Genomic DNA, 21,361 nt, shown 5'->3' on the forward strand with positions numbered 1-21,361 from the left:
AACCCACATTAACTTAATTCAACAGTTTACATTAAAAAATATTCGAGTTAGTTTATTGTAAAACTCTCCTTGTAAGAAATGATTCAGATGGCCGCATGTCTCATTTGACCAAGACTTCTTAGAACATTAAAATTCAACGGATACTTCTTTTGCGCTGTATCAGCTTCTCTCTTTGTCAAACCTAACAACTTAATCACTCTCTTGTTTGTTAATTATAGCTGTCTACGTTTTATTTTCTTGAAGTTAGGTTGGCCTGACTTCTATAAAAGTTGAATGTTTAAAGAATACGTTTATTTTTATTCTTGCAACTTAGTTCTCTTGGTGAGCCCCAAGCACTTCAAGTATTGTTTTCCAGGAAAACAAATTAACCATATAATTGAATACCTACTGTCTAATTTCGTAAGGTTCAAAAAATTAATGAAAAACAACTACATTCATCTATTTTTTTTGTATTTTTCTGCTTATAAAATTCAATCTAGACATCATTTTCTTATGTTTGTCCATATTCTCACATATTCAACGTCAATCGTCCAATTAGATTAATTATGAAACTGGAAGGAATGTCTAGAAGACACATGCACACACGTACAAGTCGACTTCGAGACAACTCCTTACAAAAATGATCATAAACGTAAGAGGTGACTAACCAAAATCAAAGTCAAAATCATGATCATAATCTAAATATTTTTCTTTACTCTATGTCCAAATACAATGGTTTGTTGTTTTATGTAGAGAAGTTGACATGGAATCTTGTTGCCTTTTCCTGCATGTGCCTTCCTGGCTGAGTTGAGGAAAACATGGGCCAGGCCTTGCATCTCTCCCGTATGGACCATAATGGAGATTCAATCTGACGGAATATATTCTATCACTGATTGCTTTTTGAACTTGTTTAATTGGATCTTACAAATAAATTTGAGTTCGATTGCTAAGTAAGTTGGAACCTGGTATGCATATGTAACGATACCAAGTTCGGCCAATATATTTTAGATGTAAAAACAAGTAAAATTTATTAATTTAAAATAACTTTTTGAATTTTGGATCATCATAAAAGTTTTTTTAAATGCTCAAATAAATAGATTAATTATATAGTTTTCTCTTTTTTCAATACCTTGCAACTTACCTGGCCTCTTGTACTACAGCCTGACATTTTGGTTATTAATGCTCATGTCCTGCAAATTTGGTTTTTGCTCATGTTTGAGCTGGCAATGATCATGTACCAATTAATAGACGCAAGGTCATGCACATGAACATGTGTGTGTGTGTGCTTTTTGCATATTTTAAAGGAAAAAAGGGCTTCACAAATTAAAATTTTTAATATCCAGGGGGGCGTGCGCCTTCCCTGAACACATTGAATATGCAGACAGCGGCATGGCTTACAGTAAAACCAGGGCCTCAGCCTAAAGTCCATCGATCATATCTTATATATTCAGTATGTAACCAATTTTTAATGCATATACGTTATACAGCAGCTCCACTCATTGAAAGTGCATGTTATCTATCTATCACTTGAAGAAGAAGAAAAAAAAAAAAAAAAAGGAAAATTGGGGCAAGTCAAAATTAAGAAGCTGCTGGTGGCTTTCCGATGGTTGTATTAAATGAGACGTATTATTCAAATTGAATATCTATGACGTAGTTAGGTACGCTTAGTTAAACGTGAAATTTGTTTGCTAGCTATTTCCTTCTCTTATTTGCCAAACAATCAAAAAATCAACTGAACTAAATAAAAGATTCATGGATTAGTGGATTTCTCTGTTAGGTTTGGATGGAGAAATCTTGACGCAAATTTTGTGGATTTCTCTATTTAGGTTTGGATGAAAAAAATCTTCCAATCTCTCACAAAACACCGTCAATGCATAAGGCAATGTATTTAAATATAACCACCCGATATAATTTTGCATAAACATCTGTTATTCAACTGAACTAAAGATATCAGCTTGACAAAGATCAACCGGTAAAGTTAGGTCTTAAACCGCACGTAAGTAACTTTTTATTTTTTTTTGTTTTTAGCGCGAAGTTATTTGAGGGGAGAACAAAGAGCGTGAAAGAAAACCCGGTGCCGGTAAAAATGCATCTCCGTGAATGACGCTGGCGTTTTCCCCTTTAGGCGGCCGGACATTTTGGACCAAGTGAGACGGTGGAGCCGATGTCCTTATTTCAGGTCGGATCTGGATTTGGAAAAGGCTCAAAAAGTAGTAGGAGTGCGGGGTGGAATCTTTCCAACGAAGAATCCCGAGAATGCAAAGCTCCACTGCTTCCAGAAAGATACTGTCAGTCTCACGCACAGACCCGAGCGGGGTCATCGACTGTCCGGATCTGACTCATCTCAGGTCGGCCGGTGCTCGGTAAACGTAAACTTGCCAATAGGCAAACACATTAACACTCATCTTTCAAATTTTCTTGTGTCCGTATAGAGAAAGAGAGTTGGTGAAGGTACCATTTATCCAATTCTAACTACAATGAATAGGAACGAAGAACGAATCTTATGCTCTGAACGAGCAGAGACAGGGCAGGGCAGGGCTCAGGTCACGTAGACTTGTAGAGTGGCAGTCTTGGGGCAGAGGCAGAGCGGGCACGCCTCGGAAGCCGGCTCGCACGCAGCACACAGGCAGAGGTGCCTGCACGGCAGCAGCAGCACGCTCACCTCCTTGCTCCCGCACCCCTTGCACCAACATACGCCTCCCCCTCCCTCCTTCTCCCCCTGCAAGTCGCCTCCCCTTCTGTGGCAGCAGCTGCTCGAAGGCGCCCCACCGTCACCATCTTCCTTCTCTTCCCGAGCGCCGGCGGAGGAAGCGCTGGTCTCGCAGTAGACGTCGCCGTTGTCTCCCTGGCCCTCCTCGAGCGAAGGCCCGACGTCGTTGGCAGGGGCGAGCAACAGCAGCTCCAGCTCCCGGTGCAGCGACACGACGGTGGCCTCGTTGGCCTGGGCGAGGCTGCGCCACAGCTGCCCCTCGACCAGCAGCTCCCTCATCCTCTCTTCCAGCGCGCTGTTCCGCCGGCTTATGCTCTCGATCTCCTCGTCCTTCCCTCTCAGCATCCGCTGCACCCGCGCCTCCACCGCTGCCGCCACCTGCCTCCAGTAGCTCCTCCTCCTCGCCTCCAGCTCCGCCCGCACATTCTCCGCCTGTGGGAAAGAAAAATCTTCAAAATTGCGTAGGGGTGCTTTGGTCATTTAACTTAAGCGGGCGCCACCAGTCGTGGCCTTGCTGGTACCGACGCTTCCGTACGCCCATGAGGTCTTCAGATTTTTCTTTTAAATATTTTATTTGCTTGGGAGCCCCCTCACATTGTTCGAATATTTCACCTTAGTACCTTTTAGGTTTTCAGAATCTCCGGACCTGCCCTCTTGAATCTATTTAGTAGAAAGACTGCAGAACAACAAACACCTTTCATGGAGACTACTTGCCATGAGCGTGTGTTGTTGGCGCTATAACTCCTTCTTCCATCCGTAAGAATAAATTCAGAAACACCAGGCTTTATATGTCAGATTAAAATAAAAATATATATATATATTATAACCAGGTAACTAAGGAGTCGTATTTTCTTTCTAGATGAAATTTGTTTGAACTAAAGGGAGGTCACGGAACCCATGTTCATCACTGCTACTAATTAATTAATAATCACAGATAAAAGTGAATATGAGAGGCAGAGAGAGGGAGTACGTGGAGGGCGAGAAATCGGTCGAGCTCCAGGCACTGCTTCTGGACTTTGACCGACATTTCCCGGTCGAAGCACGACGAGAAGTCGTCCCTTCCCCGCTTCTTCTTCGCCGCAGAGCTGCCGGAGTTGATGGTGCCAATGACCGTGGTTTCCACGATAGGATTCACGCCTGAAAGTTTTACAATAAAGAACAATGAAAAAAAATGTTTTTTTTTCTTTTTTCTTTTTGCCTGGATCTGATGACCATAATGGATACCAACAACGATCATATATATCCCGAACAGAAAGCAGCCAGCCAGAATCTCATGAGAGTTCAACATTTCTCAAATTCTCGAAATTTTTATCCCGAAATCCAACGTCGAAAAAATTTGGAGAATGCACGAACCATATTCTAGAAGAAACAAGAACTTGAAATTCATGTGAACAGATAAAAAGACAATGGCGGCGATTTTTACAAACCTCTTTGCAAAATCACAATTTCTTCACAAGAAATTTTCCGAATACCGTGCCACAATAGAACGCTTTATGAGCGGCTAATCGTTTCCAGATTATATAGTGATATTCATGAAACCTGTTTCTTGTTCCTCACCTGGATTCAGGAAGGTAGAAATATTCGAAGGGAGGCTCTGGTGTTCTTGTAGCAGAGAAAAGCCGGGAATTGGATTCTCGAAGTTCCTGAAATGAGCAAATAAAAGGCATACGGTTTAAATCTTTGACGTTAACCTTGTAAGGATGAATCAAAGACCACCCAACAAAAAGAAGAAATGGGAAACAAATAGAGGCCAAAGAAACAAGAAGAACCATACCTGCTAGCAATTTCCGCCATTAACGGATGGTTGGACGCTTGGTACGATTGCAAGAACATGGAAAACCAAGGAAATGAAGATCTGGGTTTTCTTCTAAACGGAAAAAATCGAAGTGGGTTCTTCCTCTTTCGCAGGTAAGGTGAAAAGATTATTGAAAAAGGACGATAGATGCTCTGTTCGTGTTTTGGACGCGATTTTCTTGGTCAAGAGACAAGAAACAGGAAGTTCCACAAGAAAGAAGATTGAAGGTTCTTTCCTTTCCCTTCTGGTTGGAGGACGAAGCGAGGACAGAGGGGGTTGCTCTTCTCTTACTTTGTTGTGATTTTGATAGAAGGAAACTGAAGGGTAATGGGATAGACGGTAACTAAAATGTTTTAAGAAACCAAGATGCCTTGCGAATCGACGCAATGCATGGCGCCATGGTTTCATGGAATGGTGAAGACCGAAAGTAGTCCAACTGGATTTCGATATTTGAGAGCATACTTATAGGAAGGGAGAGAAAAACCACAAGATGGGAGATTTTTTTTTTTCTTTCTCCCTCTTTAAAATCTGGGTACTTTTCTCATCTTCATTTGCTTCTGGTTTGAAATTAATTCACATTGTACTGACAATAAATAGCTAAAACACTAAGTTTGGCAGTCAAACAAAAGAAAGAACTTCCTTTTTTCCTTATCTGTAGGCCACCCACCTTCTGACCGTAATCTCATAAACAAGGTCTCATTCTGTTTCTTTTTCTCGTAGGAGACCTGCTTTTAAATATTATTATCTTCAAAAGAACTGAAAAGTTCTATGCTTGTTATACTTTTTATATATTCTTTCAAATTACAGAGTGTTCCTTATTAAAAAACGTATTGCTGTGATTGAAGTCAATGTAATTGAATTTCGAAACTGGGTCATGAGATCAAACAGTGGCGATTGTAGACTCTTTATTTGTCAGTTGAGAAACATGAAGCTTTTCCAAGAGTTACTGCCAAATGTTTCGTCACCCAAATGAAAATTTTAAAAGGAGGCAAGTTATGGCGTCCTGGCACGCTAATTCTTTTTTTGTTTAATAATAACTTCTTATCTTTCTGGCACGCGAGTTGTTTATTTATAGTAACATCACATATGCTGAGGCACAGACGATTGCATCATCAGCGTCATATTCTAGAAGTTGGTTGTAAAACTACGCCAGTTACAACCAACCACAGTGAAGGTTTCATGCACAAACAAACAAATGAACATTAATAGCAAGAGATAATTTTATCTATAAGAAATTTTACATGTTTACACTCTACATCTATGGGATGTCAGGAATAGCGTTTCCTGTTTGCTACGTCGGCTGTAATCTTTTACAAAATTCAAAAGTCGTGCGTGCAGATTTGTTCTGCTAATTATTCAAACAAAGAATTACTGCTGATGCGCAGGCCGCTTCTGAAGAAAATGGCCTCCTTCATAGGCTAGCAGCTGACCGGAATCTACGTTCGACTGTTCCGTGGATGAATGTGCCATATTCGGAAAGAAAACTTTACGCTGAACCGCGTTAAGAGCATCCCAAGTTTTGACTTTGTCAAGATCTAGAGCTGGACATTACTCTCACTCTTTCTTTCTTGGGTTGATTCGGCAAATTATCAAGAAAGAATTCATGAGAAGATCTGGGATAAACATTGTTAAAGCAAATTAAAACTAATTAAGAAGGTTCATGAAAGTCGCGTTGTAGATACTGGAGACAGAAAAGGAGGAGCGGCGAATACTAGCTCCTCTTTTTTCTTGTCTTCATCCTCCTTTCCTATCTCGAACGCATGTTGTGACACAAGGATTGCATTTTTAAGGAGATGATGCACTGGTTGTTAGAGAACAAGTTGGAGTCCGCCGTCACATGATTCCACACTTGCTCCTCTCTCTCTCATGGTTGTGGTTGTTGGTGCAGACCTAACAGCAAGGAACATAAGCAACCTCCCCCTTTAGATGAGAAGCCAATACACTCCCCGCGCCACCAACATGAATTATTTGCTTCTTTCTCTGATTCCAAGTGATGGGCACACTCAACTAAGTCTTCTTCATTACTTTGCCGGTTGAGAGAGAACAACTGAGCAAGAGAGACACTGTGTTGACAATGAAAGAAGAGGGAAGGTGAAATTCTAACTTGGCAGACAAGGAAGGCAGTGCTTCATAATGCTGTGTTAGGTGCCCCTTCCTGCTGGAAGGATGAGCGGTACCCTCCCTGACCCACACAACATTATTTTTCTGTCCAACCCCTAGAGAAGATCATCAAGTGGCCACTATCCCAAGTACTAGCGCTCCTCCACCATGGCCATGGGACCTCTTTCATACGAGCTGTAGTTATGGCTCTCACCCTCTCTGATCTGACCTTCTGCCACAAGTGGGTTCCCCTCATTCAATACTGAAATCTTTTCCAGACCATACGCACATTCTAGTGCTTAACAAAACTCTTGCAAGCGTACGAAGACGAGATGATTGATTAACTTTTGCCTTCTTGATATCGAGTGGCTGCTTATAACTGATGGAACTGTTTATAACTATCCGAAGGTATTGTTTATATATTACCAGTGTCTTAAGACTGTATCTTTCTCCCAAGTTGGAGAACTTAGGAAAGCTGAGTATACCTAGTTTGGAGGACCAGCTTGAATCTTTTGAAATTGGAAAATGTTGAAAGGACGATATCTAGATACATGTCCCTTTCTCCAAAGCCGAAGCAATGAAAGCACTTTCTTAACGGGCAAGAGAAGGGAGGAAACAAATGGCATGTCAAAGTCAGGGGCTCATGGCCCACCTAACATGACTCGATAAACATAGGGGTTCAAATGAATCGACAACTCCCATCTCATCTGGGAACTGGTACTGTTTGCCCTGCTGAAATTGGAAAATCCAGACCCAGAAACTTCTAGAAGATGACGTATTAGACCTGTCAACTTCTTTGAGAAAATAATAATAATAATAATAAATTGGTCCGACTGAAAATGAATGCAAACTAAATCCTCGCTAAAATAGTATTTCTTGATTGATTTACATAGAGAAACTGCAAATGTTAATCCAGACTAGTGATGGATCTGAATCTGGTATGAATTGGATTCGTCTTCTAAGCTCATCCCCAACTTATCAGCAGTTGAAATATCTATCTATCCCTGCAGTATCGTGAGTGGTTAAGTACTTCATCGCTTCTAAAATCAATTCATCTTTTTTGTTACTTCAGAGTGATTCGGTGACTCAAATGGGCTCTTGTCCTCCGCAAATACACTTAGATATCTCTTTATTATCCCATTCTTTTTTCTTGTCCTGCTTTCTCCCTTATAGGGTTGTTTGTTCTTTTTACCATTTCACTATGTGACAGAGACATTTCAACTGACAAGTTTGAACCCAAGAACTCCTTTGATAGATCAAGGGAAAAAAAAAAAAAAAGGATGGGGGGAAGGAACTAGTTCATTACCTTCATATTGGGGATGAATGTAGAAAAGAAACCCTTTATCAAACTTAATCTATAAGTCATACCCATTACTTATCAGATCTCTTTCTTTTATACCAAACTGCAATGCAGCAAGGATTTGGTCATACTCCACTCACGTTCGACAATAAGTTTTTGCTTTTCACTTTAACTGAAAAAAGAAAAGGAACAAGCTGCATGATGATTGACCATAGCACTAGCCATCAAGAGGTTGAATACTTTTCCTTCAATCTCTCCTTTGTTCAACAACCAAAGGCATCTAAATGAATATGCATTTGTTAATGCAAACCCCAAGATGGCAATAATTAAGCGGCAAAAATGTTCCAAGAGGAAAGCATCTTGGTTAACCTCTAACGTCACTGCATGCATCCTGCTTTATTCATTACAGTGGAAGGTTGAAATACTGAATATGATGCGATGTTGATAAAGACTTCGCAAGAACAAGTCAAAGGTTGGGTGCCTTTTCGTAACATTTATAAAAATGCAGCAAAGGGCCAAAGTTGTTTTGCTTTTTTCTTTTTTCGGTTATTGCTGAGTTGTGGTTACGCATAAAAGAATGGATGTCAGATTTGAATTAGACGTACGTTTTACTATACCTGATTTAATGGATGTTCGCATATTTACAGTCGAATACTAATGAAAAAAAAAAAAAAGTAGAGATCATATTTAGGTCAAACTTTTTAAATTCACAACTGAATCTGATTCGGATTCCGATTTTTATATACACAACTAAATCCAAATCCTGCATTATGATATATTAAGAATTGATTTTTCAAAATATATTAATATTGGATGTAGGATATCTATTGAAAAACAAAATCCAAATCAAAGATCAAATCCAATCAAATAGTTTTATTTTGAACCAAATCAAAATATGGTTCGATGTCATTTCTTAAATCCTAATCTGATGTGATCTTTAAGTTGGACATTAATTATTTTTTTTTAACCATATCTGACATTTTTTATGCAATTTGGTTGGACACCGGAAAACGGCGGCTCGGGTTGTCCCCTATATATTCAAAAAAAAAGGGGAGAATATTTACATACTGTTATGTCATTTTTAGAGAAAGGTACTCAAATTACTTGGCCCGAATTATGCACCTTTTCTCAATCTTGGAAATAACAAAAGATTAAAAAAAAAAAAAGGCACTAGTTCATCCCAGAGGACAGAAACGTCATTCTCAATATTGTTACTGGGTAGTAGTGTAATTTTGCTGGGAGGCGGCAACCAACAACAACAAGCAAGCAATTGAAGGTTCAAACGCCAGCCAGAGTGGGTCCTCGTTCTGGCGATCGGATGAGGGAAGGACCACATGTTCTTACCACCGGGCAAACGCCGTTGTCGCTTTATGTATTTGACAACGAAAAAAAAAATTGAAAGATCAGAGGGAACATTCTACTTACAGAAATTGTCAAAATTTCAAGATATAAAGACTCTAGAAAGGAAGAAGAGGGAGACGAAGATGAATGAAGGGAGAAAGAGCTTATAGAAGCCCTCGGTACACATCGTTCCAATTAAGGGCAGATTCCAAAATTTAATAGGAATCAAAATATAACTTTTCAACAATTAAATAGGTTAAATGATTTTTTTTTAAATTACATGTTTTATTTTGATTTAGGGTCTAGGGTTTAGGTAGCATTTTTTTTTTTTTTTGAATTTCCATTTCCTGCTTTCTCCTAATTTGCGAATTTGTGCTACCTAAAACGGTAAAAACCCCATAGTTCAGTAGATATAATGGCAGAAAATTTAGATTTCTTTCATTAAATTAGCTCAACCGAAAAAAAGTCATACAAATTTGGTTTACACACAAATTCGGTTCCGTTCCATGTACTACTAAGTTTATCTTTGCGTAACTTCTCAAACTATATTTCGACACTCCTTACATTTATAAATTGTAAGGTATTGAAGCATGTCCATAAAGTTCAATCAAACAAACAAACAAGTAACACCATCGAGCTCAGAAGAACATGAAACTTTTCCGAAACTTGAATCTGCAGATGAAACTAATTGCCAACAGAGTTTCCACCGCCGAGAAAAGAAGGTTCAACTTAACCTTCAAGGTAAAGAAGGCCATGAGCTCAACATAGGTTACACCTCTTGATATAGTCCCACAAGGGGGGAAAATTGAAGCTGTTGACATTAGAAATTAGGAAATCATTTAATTATCCAATGCGTGCACTTCAACTGGCACACATGCATGTCCCTGACAAAGATAACAGAAAGCCAGATAAAAATTTCCTCCTTCAAGGGACCAAGAGTTAATTGAACGGCAGCTCACCGTACATGCTCTTGCAGAACCCAAGAAGAATAATCAGGTGTACCTATAAAATTGAATAGTCTACTGGTTATTATGCGACTACACGATCAGTTTTTTCCAGAAACCTCAACCTTCTTTCTGAGAGCTACCGGAACTTGACGTTGAGTGAGATTTATTACCCTGTGAGCGAAACACGATCGAGAGAGAGAGAGGGAGGGAGGGAGAGGAATATACAGTTGCTGACTGAAGACTCACCCACATGAACATTCACAGTGAAAAACCGAGTTGCCGAACCACTTGTTCTTGACTACTTTCTTCTTGACTGTGCCAGTTGTAGATCTCAGACTAAACAAAGATGAGTAATCTCTCTCCATAATATTAAATTTTGGTGCGTCAAGAATTGCTTTAGGTGGAGACAACGCACACTGCATAGCCCAGATTGCAAGAGGACGCATGTACATCAGTGAACGGTAGTGACCGTCAACTGTCCATCCTTCAGGTGTTTGAAACCAGTATCTGCAAATGCAATCCAAGATATGCAACATCGTCAACAACAACAATAATAGAAATGCCTAGAGATTATGCACCAATGGCTAACCAAGTAAAATCTCATTTGCCACGGTAATGCATGCATCACTCACCCGAATCCCTCCTCTGACCAGCCAGAGGTAAATATACCCTCAGCAGCTGCAAATCCTTGATGCTCCATCCCCGCATGAAGCATCGTGGCAGCAACTGCATATGTAACACCAGTCCAAATTTCACGTGACTGCATACAAGTTTCATCAACCTTGCCATTTGGAAGCATCCCATTTACTGCACCCATACGCCCTCCCTTCACCTTCATAACATTGAACTCAAATATCTTCTGGAGAGCATTCTTTATTTTGGAATCATCAAAAAGGGAAGGCAATCCTGAGGCGAAAGTGTACCATTGCCCAGCTAACTGATCAGCTTGTATGGATTTGCTGTTACTACTTGACCCACTGTCATAGTTAAAATATGATCCATTCCATAATTGTCCTTCGAAGACTTCTTTTGCCTTACGAAACTGAATTCTGTATTTTTCTGCAAAGGTCTTCTGATCTAAACGTTCAGCCATGGCAGCTGCAGCTTGGAGAGCAGCCAGCCAGAGACAACCACAGTAAGAACTGATTCCATGAACTGTCCATGCATCGTAAGTTTGATCTGGGAATCCATCATTCTCTATTAGACCATCTCCATCCCTGTCAAACTGCTGCATATATTCCATAGCAGCACAAACAGCTGGCCACACCTCCACAGCGAAAGCAATGTCACCAGTTGCAGCAAAATCTCTGTAGACTTGAAGCACAAACTTTGGATTAAGATCCTTCCACCTACTTGTGTCATGTATATTGTAAGCATTCATTTCATGCCAAGGATCGTGAGTCCCTAAATCATGCGGTACAGCTGCTTTAACTTTCCGGATTCCCCAGTTGCCTTCGGCGAGAAACTTGACTTTCCTTTTGTCCTCACTTAGGACAGCCTTTGCAAAGTCACGTTGTATATTCAATTCAATTTTAGGAAAAAGATCCAATAGAGCAAAGGATGCATAAAAGTGAACATCATAAGTACACCACATGATATACTCCACACCCTCCAAATAAAGAAATTTTCCAACATCATCGTTCTCAACTGGTTCATCAGTTCTAGCAATATTATTCACATCTCTGTTAGCCTCACTTTGCTGATTTATCCCCATCATTTCACCCTCAGAGCCATTCCTTGTCGCACTGATACCATCAACCTTTGCATTCACACTGACACTACCATCATCTGCAGACATAATTACCGTGAAATCCTTATTCGATTTTTTTCTACATTTTTCCATATTACACTTGGTGCTCAACTTTTCATCAATATCTGGTGGCTTGCCATCTGCATGGTACCAGGAAATGGGTCATTTGAGGATGGATGCAATATCTACAAATTTTGACACATTGAAAGCAACAAACTGTATTGCACCACTACTTTAAAAAAAAAAAAAAATCAAGGTACAGCAAAATATAAAAATGACCATACCAGTCCATACCGTGCCCCCTGCAACCAAAAAATATAATTCATTGAACAGGGTAAACTTATACCTGCAAGAAAGATGAGAACAAAATCAAAAATAAAAAATAAACAGACCTCTTATAATTACACCTACGTCAATACTTCAGAGCGTCCACCAAGGTAAACAATCATGGTCACAGCACCAAGAAAAATATCAAATTCAATGACAATCTATTACATATTTGCTTCTTGTAACATAAAAGAATGCCTGGAGATATTTTTTCACGATAATCTGAAATATCAGGTCGCATCAGTTAGAGGAATCATCAGATTTTAGGGAGCTGATGATGCTTCACAATAACCAAGATGAAGAATTTGTCAGATCTTAGGAAAACAGTGAGAGCATCTATTTGAAAAGCCATGTCTCATAAGTCACAAGTTATGATGATAACATGCACAACACTTTGCTGATACTATGAAGACCTTAGCAATCGAAGTTATGAAAGAAAGCGAAATTCAGCACTTCAACAAGCATAAGAGCATGCTAATATGCACTAAAATGTACCCACCACCATGCATAAATATATAGTATTTAGTTAGCACTTCGACAACCTGGACAAAGAGAAACAGTACAAAAGAAATAAGAACTGAGAAACATAATAGAAGATTAACATGGAGAAATAAAACCAACAACAGAACCTCCTTGATTAAGAATTTGACCATCTTTCGTACAGAAAACTTAACAAGGAGATAAGATGATTATGTCATGCAACTTCATGCATCTTGACTTCTCATCCATATACAAATATTAGAGACAAAGGCCCAAAGCATACATACAAGTTCCTATTAAAGGTTTCATCATAAGAATGCACAGGAAATAAATTTTGTAAAAGACCATGCAGAATATTTGCCATGAGTACCATTCTGGGAGTCGCTCATCATTCAATATAGGCCGCTGCCACTTGTCAATTTCTTCCTCCCACCACTGATAATCTGATAAATGTTAAAAAATAATCAGCTTCAACAACACAACAAATAGCAATATAGCATTCAAATATAGGTGACGTTTTGACCAAGAAAAGGTGTTCTTCCATTGGGAGGCACTCTCAGTGGTCCTACAATGAACACCATGGCCATGTGGACATAAGAAACCTTCCCTGGAGCAAAGGCCACTGAGCTCCCATAAATTTATTCAATAAATCTTGTCTATCATATAGATTATATAAACCATGGTGATTTGATTATCATATTTTGTGCATGATTCTTTGTTCATCATTCTGCACCAAAGCACTGAAGCAGCATTTCCCATGTAACACAAGCAAACCCCCACAATCAAGCATTTGGACAGATATATAGCACATCTATTATCGTCAACAAAAATGCTTTAGCAAACACAAAGCCTAAAAATTCAAGTGGAAATAGACATGATTTTTTCATGGATAACATACTCATCAAGGCATCATCTACTATTTTCACAGCTGCATTTTCAGACGTCCCATAGAATTTCGTGTACTGCCTGAAACACCAAGAAGATGCAGAGCATGAGATAAGAACAAGTCACAAGGTAGTGAACCTGAGAAATCACCCATAATTTTGTTTTGAAAGCAAAAACCGATCATATATATCATCTGTTTGGTGACCTAGCAAGATGTGGAAGAGATGCAAACAACAGAAAGATGATGATGTAAGTCACCTGTAATAAGTTTTCCCTTTTTTGAACTTTACTTTTGGAGATGTCCAGGCCAATGCAAAAGCTACAGTGCATTTTGCATGAGGCTCAACCCAAGTAGAAGCTGAAACGGCAGCACAAAGTGTTTCACCAGGAGCAGATGGCACGCTAGGGCCAACAGTATTATTTATTCTCTCAAACTGTCCCTCCTATAAAATGAAACAGTTAAAGCTGTTAGATGAATAAAGAGATCATGTACAAATTTAGCTAGCTAAACCTAGAGCATCTATGTTCTAGGACACCGATCGAATGAATGTCAAATATCTACATCTGATGAAGATAGGGAAAAAAAATTGCAGGACACATTGTTACATCTAAGTAAACAAACCTAAAAGAAAAGATAAAATTGAGCAAGGTGGCTTTTTATGATAAAACATCACGTCATTACAAAACACACATATTTGGACCGGAAAACTATTTATACAATTAATTACTGGATGTTCACAATGTGAGATTGTTCTCATCTACTTCACAGCAAAATAGTTTTAATATACTTCATATTGTTGGGCTTTGCAACTGAGGATGTCCTACATCTCGTTTCAAAAAGCTAGATTGTTTTTCAAATAACATGGCATTAATTGATCATATCAGTTCAAGGATGACCGCACAAAAAAAGGTACCTGCACCATTATTTCCCACATATCCTTGGCAGTGACGCAGCTTTGTTCTGACAATCCAAAGCATGGCAAAACAGTCACATCAACATTCTGTGTTGGACATGCAGCAATAGCAAAAGTAACAGGAGGATTATCCTCATCAGTCCTGCACTATTCCCACCAAGATTTAGAAAAATGTTTTCCTTCTATAGTATACAAACTAAGATTTATAGCCTCATCAAACATGTATACAATTGGGGAAAAAAAAATAGGCTCTAACAAGAAACAGTTCACAAACAAAAAGGAAATATATGTTTGATTTTCATTTTCAATTTGTTTCTAACAAAAAAAAAATTGTGACAGGTTAATAGTTCTAATCGGACCAAACACCAAAACATGAATATGTATGTATTGTTGTGTCTGTATGCCTGTTCACATGAGCTAACAAGCATCTCGTCACCAAGCACAGAATGTTTCAGTGAGCATCAGACTAGGATAATACAGTGAGGTGAGATCAGAATTATAATTCGTCCTGGAACTTCCAGGATACAAGAAGCCATAAAAATACACAAACCAACCATCACATAAGAGCAATCAAGGTTTGGCAACTTGCTTGTGATGCAGTAGCACTCCAGTTACTCCATTCTGCCTTCTACACAAACAGAAGACAAGTTCTCATCAATATCAGGGCCATTAGCTAACTCATGTTAAGAAAACAATGGGGCATACTAACACGAATGGCTCATTGACATGATTACCAGAAAGATGTGAGCTTCCTCCAACTGAGTTCTGAGAGCAATACAATATATTTAGATAAATTATTAACATGTAAAAACTCAAACTCGAAGACCACAAAATTATTGTGAAATATTTAACAGTTAAACTGCAACCAGAAAAGCAGAGGAAAAGAAAACTTACTGCCCAGGTGAAAAGCAAGCTAACTTTAGCTCTTTCTTTCCCAGTATTCACCAACTGAAAACAAAATATATGTCGAAGATTGGTGACAACTATCCAAAAAAGGGAGCAGAAAACCATAGGTGACTAACTCCATGCATGCTGTTCACAAAATATGTGTAATCATAAATTCCTTATCAGAGTGGAGCAGGAATGACCATTCAGAATCAAAAGGTTAAATTCTCAACTGCACATGGTTTATATTTTGTAACAAACAACCACCCATCTTCAAGAAGCATGAAAAATGCAACAGAATGGTACCATCAAAATAAGTACATCTACATACAGTGTAGACAAATACAGAAGCAGGAAGACTGCTTTCCCGATAATTATGCGGTATGAATGGCGATATTTGACGGCATGACACCTTTAACTCTGGGTCTGGTTCCCCTGGAGGCAAGCAAAACATCCAAGATTAAAAGAAACCAAAAAGGGAAAACGAGATGGCTTAAGAGGAATGAAACTCCAAGCAGTACCATCATATATTGTCCAAGCCCTCGGAAATAATGCATGATAAGTTGAATGCTGACCACTTAAATTCCAACCCCAAGATGATATCCCACAATCACTAGCTGTCCTGAAATTCAAAAAATAGAGAATAGAGATATAAACAGTTCAAACTTAGATCCTCCAAGTACATTGAGAATAAACTCAGTCATATTTTCATGTCCCAACATTACTGTGGCACCGCCAGGGGAGGGAAGGAGGGGAGGTGTTTGGGAGGGAACAAATCAATGCAAAATCAAGGTAAATGAGGTCAAGCATCTCAAAATGCTTGATCTCATGCTTGATTAACGCCTTGTGCAGTTTGGATAGAGCACCTAAAACACACATTTTTAGGCAGCTCACAGGCCTAACAAATGAAAACTATATGGGTTACTAATTATTTTTTATCTACATCCTTAACACAAGCTGCCTCTTGAAGACTAACTTATAGGACAATCATAGGAATTAGAAATTCCAGTGGAAATGAAAATTGGATTTGTTCATAACATTGTCATAAATATTGTTCTCAGGTTTTTAAAGACATGACTTTTTTCAGGTATTTCTAGGCAAAGCTGTTTCTTTCAGGAAAATCTCAGAAAAACTCAGAAAACTTGAAAAAAATAAAAAATAGGTATAAATGAAATAAATCAGAAACTTAAAAGAAAACATAAGTAAAACTATATAAAAGTAATAAAAAGAATGTTTTAATGATGATAAAAACGATGAAAAAAAATGGACTTTAAGTTTAAATTTGAATCCATGATAATATCAATGTCAAAAGAATTGAAAAATGAAAAATCAAGGACAAATCGCAAAATCAACGCGATAAATATATTTCCCGGTTTTAGAAAATATCGCATTTTTTTTTCATTTTTCTTATTTGTCACGTTAATATCACGATATTTTTTAAAATATTGCAATATCTGAGGCACTGGGTCGTGAACAATATTGGACTTATATATGTAAGTATACTGTAGGAAAATAATATACCAGAAAAGTAGACACTCTCTCCGACCTAAGCAGCAAATGAATCAGATTTTTTCAAATCTTCTGACTACTACTAGATGGTGGCAACTTGTCCTCACCCTATTCCTTCATGTTGGCCAGGTGCTAGAACTGATGAGTACTTTTTGGTCCCTCCATCTCGAGAAATAAAAATCTACACAATGGAAAACAGGTTTGTGAGAGCTGAAGAAAGATAAGTACCAGATGAAGCATATAAGGTTTTGTAAGTAGAGGATTGCTGGAAAAACATATGAATTTTATTACCATACTATGCATGATCTACATTGTCAATAACCGAAAGGTTACAGATTTTAATTCTGATTTCATCAAAAATGATAATTTCAATTCTAGAGTTCCACCATTCCGGCCTCATCAAATACCCCTTTAAGGACGATGGAGCTTTTGCTGTCGACAAACACAATATTTTTGTAATTAAATCTAATCTAGCTAGCATTTTACTACTGACAAGAAACTCACGAGTCACAACAAGTTCAGACAAGGTTGTGTTCAAAGACCAAAAGCAGATGAACTCAAAGAAGAAACCAATAAATAGCTTGAGAGAGAAGCCTAGCTTGTCATTGTCATTCTCCTTCGGATTAAGGGACAGATGATCCCAACTTCCATATGGGACCAAAGTCTGCTTCTCTTTTCAATAAAATCATTTTCTCAGATTATTAAAAGAAACATCAAGTAACAGTATGACATGTTCTTTTCACCCCCCGGTAATCAGGGGTATGACTATGAAACACAGGTTGGTCCAGCAATACAATCTTTTAAGGCAGCATGAAGCATAAATTTAAAGATATAGTCATGATAGTAGCAGCTTCAAGCAGGAAAACGTTGTTTCCAAACATATGTAGATTACCATTCAACACCCATCATTTAACTGGTGAAGATGGAACTTAAGATTCATTCTACAGGATAAAATAACTAACAAAATTGATAGCTACTTCAGTTAAGCTTCTACTTTATCTAGAAAGGTCCTTCAACCAACCACCAAGAGCTTTCAATGTACAAAGAGAAAGAGTATCACATATAACAGATAAGCGAAGAAAAGCACCGAGAATTGATTGGTCATCATTGGAGATGTTTCACATAGACCAGGGGTAATTTGCCAGTGCCTGAATTCCCCCCTAAATCCTCTTGATATACTGCCACTACTGAAAACAAAAAACAGAAAAGAAGTCTAAGCTAACAAAATCAACAAAACTATGAGTAGTAGACTTTCGAAATTTAACCTTCCAGAAGCTATATGGTGCATACCCCATTCCTCCAAGAGGAACTCCTTGGGAAGCTGACGGCTTGCAACTTTCTCGAGTAAAAGGATCAATTGGTGCTTTCTGTCATAGTAAGACATGAATGGATATGTTAAACGAGTATCTAAATCCAACACCATACATGAGAATTGAAGGACAGAAAATCTGTTAAGGGCATTACCCTCCCGTAAGATGCTTCCTCCCTGACATATGACCATAAACGAACACCAAGGCTCATCTAAATCTCAAAGCAGAAACACCATTTGGTGAAACAGGAAAAATCAAAATCATGACTACTAATATCAGTAAAGAACAGAATGTTTTACCATCTTCAATGCCTCCATAAATGTCACACTGAATTCTTTAAGAATATTGGCATGGCTGTTCAGCCGGCGCCTCCATGCTTGCCGTGGTGGAGCAGCATTATCAGATTCTAGCTGAAAGAGACACAAGACAGATATACGGGAGTCTCAAATTGAACAAACTTATGCCCAACACCAAACACCGACATAAATTGAACCAAACACGTCGCCAACATTCTCTAAGCAATTCAACGTCAATTTTTTCCAGGGGATTAGGAACATGCGACTCCCACAGTATAAGAGGAACATGTCTTGGAATAAAGCCAGTGAACAAACAAATCACAGAGACTAATAACATAAGAGAATTGTTGAATATGAAGACATCGATCAAATAACCAGGTAACAGTAACCCTAGGTCACGATGCTATGAATTGTATTGATCCCATACTACTTTCAACCAACCCAAAAACAAACGAATAAATAAATAATAAATAACAGTCCGCATAATCGACACCGAGTAAGTTTCAATTCGCGACTAAATTTAAAGAGGTGCACCAGAAATTTATGAAGCATCAATGCTCTGCATTTTTTCATTGTTTTCACTAAAGAACGAAAAGATAGGCGGAAGGAGAAGAAAAATTAAGAAGTAAAGAGGATGTGGGGAGGCAGACACAGAGAAGGAGCGAATACTCACCAACTGCAGGGTGACGCGGCTGACATACTCCTCCGGCGGCCATGACTGCTTCCTGCAGTGGAAAAGATGCCCGCTCACCATCTCTGTCTCTCTCTCTCACACTCTCTCTCTTTCTCTCTCTCTCCCTCGCGCGCGCGCCTTCCCTTGCCTCTTTATCCCCTCCTCTGCTCCAAGAAACGCCGCCCAAAGTCGATCGCCACGAGTGTGAACAGTTGGCAGATTTTCTTGGTGATGACTCGACTGGAGCACACGGGGTGAGAGACCACGAGACGCGGAGGATGAGGACTAACGGCAGGGAAATTGGAGTGAATCGCGTCGGGATAGAAGACGAGAGTGGGTTGGATGCATGAAAGGCAACGGAATAGAATTCCCACAGAGCGCCATTTGTTCAGCATCCGTTCGACCAACCCGCCATGCCCCTCTGCGTCCTCCCGCCCTCTCTCTCTTCTCACAATCTCTCCGCCCCTTGGTCGTCGACGAGTCCACCACGTTTGCCGATGCTTTTCTTTTCGTTTAGTTTTCACCTGAGACCTGAATTTTTTCTCTTCATAAAAATAGCGAGACTTGCCGATTTTTTACAAAATATTGCCGAAAAAGGTTTCCCACGATTTTCAGATAATATGCGGGAACTACGAGACTATCTTCATCATTTTATTGGCCCCATATTTATATGATTCTACGTGATTCAAGATATTCCTCTCTTTCAATAAATCTTGTGAACTCATTGAATATTTCTCACCTTCAAACTCTTGGAGATCATCATTTTCTTGTCCATTGTGGCGTGCTTGACATCAAGGGCCTTAGTTCCAACAAATTGAGTCGCATGGTTTTTTGCACTTTTGGTTATGTCACAAAAGATTTACACCAAAATTCATTATTCATTTTGCAGTTTTACCTTGTCAAAAAATTCGATCTTAGGAACAGAGTGGGGAGAGTCAGATCTTAAATCCATGAGTTTCCAAGGGTCTAATCTTAAGTACACGAGTTCCAAATTAAAATACTTAAAACCATTTTATATAAGCATCTCTATCATCTGTATGAGTGCTGTCTCAAGATTAGTTCTGCATAGATGGTATGAATTTTTTTGACCGGATTTAGGTAGATGGCCCAAATTCGTTAAACTGAAGGTGGTTTATAAGAATTAGTGGCCAAACGAATCACGTCTTTTCAAAAGGAAAACAAAAAAAAGAAAAGGAGAGAGAAATTTTCACGTGGCCTTGCTGGGGAGCTCATAAGAAAAAGTTAAGATTTAGGAGCAGCAGCCAGCCATTGATCAGACTTAGATCGGCCAGAACATATAGAAAATTGAGCTCGTTTCAGATGCATCCAGTACAACCAAAACAAAAAAAAAAAAAAAACTCTAATACCAAAATTATTAACAAGTGATTCGATCTCAATTCTTCATTTTTACTCGAAAATCTGATATCTGTTGGAGTCTTATATTATAGACGCCCCAATGAATGGCGACATTTTTAAAAAACATTACTTTGAATGCATTGAAAAAACTAATTACGTTTTCATCGAGTATAAACTAAATTTTGGAAGTCTCTCCTGCCACTGAACAAGACCGAGTTGAACTTAGCAAGATGCTTTCATCGACTATAAAACTCGTCAAGTCCCATCAAATTTATTACGTGGGCAACTTTCTTCTCCGAAATAAAATACTCGGCGTCAAGACATATTAAAAGAAAGACCGTGACCTTTTTTTATCACAGTGGACAGGACACTCTAAACTACGTGAAACTTCAACAGTTGATGGCCACACAACATTTATTTATTGATAAAAATTTCTATGTCAAAAAGATCATATTTATTGATAAAAATTTCTAAAGTCCTGGTGCCACAACAACAAAAAGATGCACATAATGCGTAACGCTTCATGAATGTTATATCCCTGCCAAACGTAACTTTAGTAAAAGGTACGCATGCAATCTCTTCTTGATAAGAAATATATGTATAAATCTCTTCTTGATAAGAAATATATGTTTAATATATCCTGTATCATGTCAACAGCATTCTAGCTACAAAAAGGGGCCACGATTCCCAAATCCCACTTTTCAAGTTCACCCTGCATTATAGGCAATTGATAAATCTGCCACCACCTAAGAGACAGTGATTGACAAATAGTTTCCAATATTTGGACTTTTAGGACAACATATG

The 21,361-nt window shown here is 38.7% G+C and overlaps 2 protein-coding genes across 2 annotated transcripts; both read right to left on the bottom strand.

Moving 5' to 3' along the window:
- Window positions 1-2,373: 2,373 nt before the first annotated feature.
- On the bottom strand, window positions 2,374-5,018 carry LOC116252290 (BOI-related E3 ubiquitin-protein ligase 1-like). Its single transcript, XM_031626447.2, has 4 exons — window positions 4,464-5,018; window positions 4,247-4,332; window positions 3,660-3,826; window positions 2,374-3,121 (listed from the first exon to the last, which is right to left on the bottom strand). The coding sequence occupies exons 1-4, from the start codon at window positions 4,520-4,522 to the stop codon at window positions 2,519-2,521; spliced, it is 915 nt and encodes a 304-aa protein (XP_031482307.1). The 5' UTR covers window positions 4,523-5,018; the 3' UTR covers window positions 2,374-2,518.
- Window positions 5,019-10,009: 4,991 nt separating this feature from the next.
- On the bottom strand, window positions 10,010-19,702 carry LOC116252579 (uncharacterized). Its single transcript, XM_031626937.2, has 18 exons — window positions 19,202-19,702; window positions 18,532-18,642; window positions 18,387-18,443; window positions 18,213-18,289; window positions 18,010-18,109; window positions 17,030-17,103; window positions 15,935-16,035; window positions 15,745-15,848; window positions 15,423-15,476; window positions 15,238-15,293; window positions 15,118-15,156; window positions 14,529-14,670; window positions 13,873-14,057; window positions 13,628-13,695; window positions 13,100-13,172; window positions 12,207-12,268; window positions 10,805-12,062; window positions 10,010-10,679 (listed from the first exon to the last, which is right to left on the bottom strand). The coding sequence occupies exons 1-18, from the start codon at window positions 19,280-19,282 to the stop codon at window positions 10,415-10,417; spliced, it is 2,907 nt and encodes a 968-aa protein (XP_031482797.1). The 5' UTR covers window positions 19,283-19,702; the 3' UTR covers window positions 10,010-10,414.
- Window positions 19,703-21,361: the final 1,659 nt, after the last annotated feature.

This window comes from Nymphaea colorata, chromosome 4 (genome assembly GCF_008831285.2).
Source record: "Nymphaea colorata isolate Beijing-Zhang1983 chromosome 4, ASM883128v2, whole genome shotgun sequence".
Classification (NCBI taxonomy): Eukaryota; Viridiplantae; Streptophyta; class Magnoliopsida; order Nymphaeales; family Nymphaeaceae; genus Nymphaea; species Nymphaea colorata.